Here is a 6,000-nt window from a genome sequence, read left to right as displayed (position 1 = left end):
CTTTATTAGGGGTTTGTTACTGATGTAATAGACTGAGAACACAGTTTCCAAAAACGTTATTTAATATTTGATTAAATATTTTTTTCTAAGGTATTGAGCCAAAAACAACATTTAAGAATTCACAATCGTCTCATTTGGCCATGCAATATCTTTCCCCAAAGGTTTATTTTACGGCACAGCTGCAGCTGAAGAAATGTTGTCATTGCTGGTTGGACTTCCAGCCCAATGGAGTTCAGAAGAAAAATGCATCCTTTTTAACAAATATTAGACCACAAAAAGGTGCTGGAGACAAGGCAAAAATGGAAAAAAATAAGAGGAAAAGAAAAAATTAAGAAGGTAAAGAGGAACAAAACGTGATGTTTTGTTTTGTTTTCCCAAGATCCTTAATGGGCCAGTATAATTCCAAGGTGTTGCAATTTTCCATTTCTGATACTACTACTTTATTGGGAATGGATTATAAAGTTCCTTCATACAGTGAGATAAAACTGGATGTTTTATAACTATGTCATATTGAGGGCCTGGGGGAAATGCATGCATTTTTTTCTTGACCAGCACTGAACTCAGCCCATGTAACTTTTTTACTGCCCCCCAATTACACGGATCCTGTCATGCCTCCTCACGAGAGCCATTAAGCGATATTAGAAATGAAAGCATGCAGTTTCATATAAAAAATGGAGACATGATGTATTATCCACTGACAGTCCAGTCTAACAATTTCCATTAGAGACACCTTTTATATTTTTTTTTTTAGCAGCTTGACTGCACAATTTTCTTTCACAATTCTCGGACTTGATTTAAAAAGCAATTTATCAGCTTGATCCAGTATCCCCTTTTCTGACGTTTAATACATCATCCAGATCATCGGAAGTTTTAAAAGGTACAGCAGGGAATTGTAGGCTTCTCCTTCACAACAGAGGGGATCAGGAAATGATCTGTCTTATTTGTTCCATCGGTGACAACTCATGCGCGAGATATGGCAGATTTTCCTTTATGGGGGGTCTTTGGTCTGGGGATTTTTTTTAAAAAACAACTTTCTGCTTCCAGCATTTTAAAACTGCTTTTTGTTTGCTTTTAAAGCTTTAGTGATTTGTTCTTCAAACTCCATCTCAGAAGTTGCTCTTCCCTTATCCATTGCTCGTTAGCTTAGGTTCCATAGCTTCCGTCGAATCTAGCCTCTCCAGTTATGAAATAATTCAGTCCTTACAGCGTGCTATTTAGCTAGGCTGGTTTACTTGCTTCTCTGCCTCATCTTTGGCTAGTTACGCCGACTTTCTCACACTATGGTTCATGTAAGTCATCCCTGAGCTAAAGTCAAGATTAAGATTCCACATCACTGCAGCAGCTGCTGGTAACATCCCACAGGAAAAAAATGAAAAAAAAAAAAAATCACAGATTTCTAGTAAAAATGATGAGCTCAAAAATTGCATTTATGGCAACGACCTTCCAAGCAAATACTCACAGCAACTTTCCAAATTAATCCTCACAGCTTTTCCACAAACCAAGCCTTTTCCATAAATTGTATTAGCCTCATAGTGTAGAAAAAGCCACGAAAGCTTGAATCAAAATCTAAATACTCTCATCTGCGCTGCCCTATTTTTCAACATCCCCCAGCAGCAGTCGGTCTTAGCTCTTCTGACAATTAGCTTCTGTGAAATTACACCGACATAGCATTACATCCTTTGTCTTTAGGACTACAACAGGCCACGTATAAACCACACGCAGGATGGTATAAGCAAGCCTGTAAGGAAGTCTTAACGTAACTGGACTGTAAAGGCCTCAGATCTTAGAAGATCCAAAAAAAACAATACCAATTACTCATTTGATTCACCCAATGAGAGCTGCAGTGTCTGGGTAGGAAGAGAAGACCATACAGGAGAACAAATTAAAAACGTGTTTTACCGGAATTACAGCAAGGCTTAATTGCTTGCACGCATTATAAATAAATAATACAGTTTCCCATCTACAGAAAGCAGAACCTTACGTTTGTTTGTTTGTTTTAATTCAGCATCTTCATTATTAGGAACTTCATTTGTGGGACAGACGTATCCTGACTGTTCTCAGTTAAGGGTGAGCAATGGGGGGGGCGTCCCTCTGGTGGTGCTGACCACCTGGAACCTCCTCTGCTAACTTCTAAACCCACTAACTAGTTTCAAATAAAGTCAACGGGGACATAAAAATGCAGAGATACCAACTTCTTGCATGGAGAAGAGAAGATCAGCCTCCTTTCCACGTGCAGTGCTGTACACGCAGGCAGTCTGGATGCAACGCTCACAGTGATTTTGATGGCTTTCACACTAATTGCTGCGGCTTTCACACTAATTGCTTTCACTTGTGCAGCTGGTGGCAAAGGACATGGACAGAGGAGGGGTTGATAGAGGAAGTTCAGAGGATGTGGTTGCAGAATATATAGGAATGTTTAGGTGTCAAAATGAAGATCTAAAGATTTCAGAGGGAAGGACCACAAGCTGTTTGGTGAAGTGACAAGATATGCTGGGCGGCAGATGGGGCAGGGATGCAGAGAGGAGCTGTAATGCTTGAACTGCAATGTGCTTAACGGGGGGGCAATAGGCAGGAGACTTTTCGGTGAGTTATGCTGGGCATGGTAGTTTTAATATTTTTTTTTTCAGAACAAAAACAGATGATTAGATAAACCAAGCCTGACAACGAAAAAAAATAAATAAATAAAAAGAAAGAAAAAGTATCATCTGTGGTTTTATCTTCACTTTACAGTTGCAAGGAGTGACAAACTGTATTTAGTATTGCATTTAAAACTTGATTAAAATCAGTTTTTGCAGCATCTCTTAGGTTACTTGGAAGAAAGACTACAAAGTAACACCAGTAAAAATGGTATAATCAGTAGGAAGAGAGTAGAGGATTATAATTAAATGATCATGCTTTAGATGGCATGACATATTCTCTACAAAGTCATTGTATTAGAGTGATTTTCCATTCTAAGCCCCCTGAAACCAATTGCTTTACTTAAGGTAACTTAACAAATGACTTCTGACTGATTATGCAGGGTTTTTAGGTTAAGCCCGCAGTAATGGCACAAGTTACTCCACTTATCTCAGCACTTTCTTTTACTGTCCGTGTTCTTATCTGTAAACACTAGAGAGGGATGAGGAGAAGCCATTAACCTTTCTGCCTTCACACTCTGCAGATGTGCAGGGCTCCGTGCTCACCTCCTGAGGAAGGGTGCGTTATGCAGAGATCCCCAAGCATCTGCAGGAGATGAAAATTCTCTGCACTGCCGCTTCCTCCCCTCCCACGTGTTCTCCGGTCGGCGTTACCTTGTTTTATGGTTCTGCGAGCAGGCAGGTAAATTCTGGGGAAATTCCACTTTCATGCTCTTACCTTTAGACGACTTCCTTTCCATCACGTTTTGCCTCTTCACTAGCGTGAAGACAGCCGTGGCCTGCAGACCACAGCAAGGAAACGAGAATTTCGGTAAGCTTTAATCACTGCAGGCATCTCAACACTTCATTCAAGGAAAGTTTTGAGTAGCTAGCATGTTTTCAGCTGTAGTTTCCATCTCATGATACAAAGCTTTTCTTGGGACTGGTAATCTGAAAAGTTTATTTTACAAATACATGGATGATACGAAGAATTACAGTGAATAAAAACAGCCAGAAAAACAAAGAACTCTGCATACAAAAGCTGTTCTGTAATAAGTGCTAAAACCTGTATCAACACCGTGTTGAATTTAGGGTTAAATTACCAGACAGAACTTAAAACATGACCACTTTCCATAATTTTAAGCCTAGTTTTTCCATGTTTACCTTGCTAGAGAATCAGTAATGATAGCAAACCGACATGCCCAGCGCACAGCTCTATTTATCAACAGCCCAGTTCCCTCACAAATCAGGCTTTCCCTCACAAATTCAGCTACCCTCGTTGCACATTCCTGCTACCACTATCGAAGCTCTCCACGGCACCCACACGATTTTGGTGTGTTGTAGGAAGCAGTGACACATTTTGGCTCAGGGGGAACCTGAGTGTGACAAACCCTGGTGTGTTACCACTGCAGCGGTGAACCACTGTCAGAGCTCTACACTGGGAGGCACTGGGAGTACTGTGCTCAATTTTGGGCCCCTCACTACAAGAAGGACATCGAGGTGCTCTAAAGAGTCCAGAGGAGGGCAATGAAGATGGTGAGGGGTCTGGAGAACAAGTCCTACGAGGAGTGGCTGAGGGAGCTGGGGGTGTTCAGCCTGGAGAAGAGGAGGCTCAGGGGCGACCTTATCGCTCTTTATAAGTACATTAAAAAAGGCTGTAGCGAGGTGGGGGTTGGTCTGTTCTCCCACGTGCCTGGTGACAGGATGAGGGGGAACGGACTAAAGTTGAGCCAGGTTTAGGCTGGATATTAGGATATTGGATATTTTAGGTTGGATCCGGTTTAGGTTGGCTATTAGGAAGAACTTTACTGAGAGGGTTGTGAGGCATTGGGATGGGCTGCCCAGGGAAGTGGTGGAGTCCCTAGTTTTCAAAACCATCCCTGAAGGTTTTGAAAAGACATTTAGATGTAGAACTTGGTGATATGGTTTAGTGGAGGACTGGTTAGTGTTAGCTCAGAGGTTGGACTGGGGGATAGAACCTTGGTGATTCTGTGACTTTGTGACAGTTTCACGAGGTGGCTGCTCACAACAAGCCAGAAGAGGGGACAGACACTGCTCTGTGAGGCTCTCACTGAGATCCCTGAGGTGAGATCCCTGAGGTGAGATCCCTGAGGAGAGATCCCTGAGGTGAAACCCAGCACCGGGCCCCACAGCGCAGGACCCCCCCCCCTTTCCTCCCCTCCCTCCCGCCTCAGCAGCGCCTGAGGGCCGCAGGCTCCCGCCGTTGCCATGGCAACAAGCCCCGCCCCCCGCGGCTTCGCGCTCCCCACCCTTGGCGCGGCGGCGGAAGCGCCGGCTCGCCCGGCGGGGCGGCGCCCCGGAAGCGTCTCGCGGGGGCTGCTGGGAGTTGTAGTCCTGGAGCGGCGGCGGACCGGCGCCAGAGAGTTGGCGGCGAGGAGGAGGAGGAGGAGGTCGGTGGCGGGGAGCGGGGCCTGCGCCGCTCCCACCGGGCGGCACCGGGACCCGGCGGGGCTGGGGGAGAGGCCGAGGGGACCGGGATCTGAGGCCCGGAGAAGGGAGGAGAGGGAGGGGGCCGGGCCCGCGGCCTGCAGCGGGGAAGGAGCGGGGGGATGGCTGCCAGGCGGGGCCCGGCGGGGGGCGGCGGGGCCTGAGGGGGGACCTGAGGGGGCCCAGGGGGGCGCGGAGCCCCCCGGGGGGGGAACCTCGGCCTCGGGGGACCCGGCTTGAGGAGGGGGCGGCGGGGCCGGGCCGGGGGGTGAGGGGGGAACCGGCCTGGGGGGGGCCCTGAGGGGGCGGCCCCGGCCTTGGGGGGAACCGGGCCGGGCCCTGGAGGTGCCCTGGGGGGGGGTCCATGGAAGCCCGGCTGCTTTTGTGTGCCCCCCCAACCCCCCCGGGGGGTCTGGATGCTTCCAGTCCCGGTGTGGGGCTGCTGGGGGAGCCCCTCGTGTCCCCCGGGTCGTGGCGGTGCCACGCGTGGGGCTCTGCGTCCCCACGGCCCTCCTGGGGCTGCCTGAGTAGCCCAGGAGGGGAGTTGTGAGGGAATCCCGGCTGCTAACGCTTTCTTGGTCCCCTTTCCAGCAGCAGGAAGCCTGCAGGATAGGAGTGGTAGAGAGAGGTTTCTTGTGCGCCTTTGGCCCAAGTAGCAGAAAGGCAAAGTGCCCCGCTTTGTGTGGATCCCCGTGTAGGTGACCCTTGAAAGTGAGTGATACGTAAGGCAATGTAATTTCTCCTTTGTTCTCGTGACAAAGCACTTGGGGCTATACCTCTGTGCGTGCCGCTGGAACGCCAGGAGGTGATAACCAGAAGTTCTGTGATGCCCGCTGTGTGGGGGACCTGGTTTCTCCTCATACCTGCGTGTAGCAGTTCTCAAGTGGATCAAAGAAACCCAGCAAAGACCCAATTCCCGGGCCTTTGAGATTTTATC

At 48.0% G+C, this 6,000-nt stretch overlaps 1 protein-coding gene across 3 annotated transcripts in view; it reads left to right on the top strand.

Moving 5' to 3' along the window:
• Window positions 1-3,178: 3,178 nt before the first annotated feature.
• DHX30 (DExH-box helicase 30) overlaps window positions 3,179-6,000 on the top strand; it is a 34,434-nt gene continuing 31,612 nt past the window's right edge. Inside the window, exon 1 of one of the 3 annotated variants that reach the window (XM_084508413.1) lies at window positions 3,179-3,318. In XM_084508413.1, the coding sequence (XP_084364539.1) occupies window positions 3,232-3,318 (87 nt within the window). In that variant the 5' untranslated portion in view covers window positions 3,179-3,231. Of the gene's footprint in view, window positions 3,319-4,936; window positions 5,027-5,583; window positions 5,775-6,000 lie in introns of those variants that run through there. The other 2 variants (XM_084508415.1, XM_084508416.1) reach the window with 2 other exon arrangements.

Source organism: Aythya ferina (genome assembly GCF_964211825.1).
Source record: "Aythya ferina genome assembly, chromosome: 2".
Classification (NCBI taxonomy): Eukaryota; Metazoa; Chordata; class Aves; order Anseriformes; family Anatidae; genus Aythya; species Aythya ferina.
The sequence above is the reverse complement of the archived record's forward strand: the minus strand, read 5'-3'. Positions and strand labels throughout refer to the sequence as shown.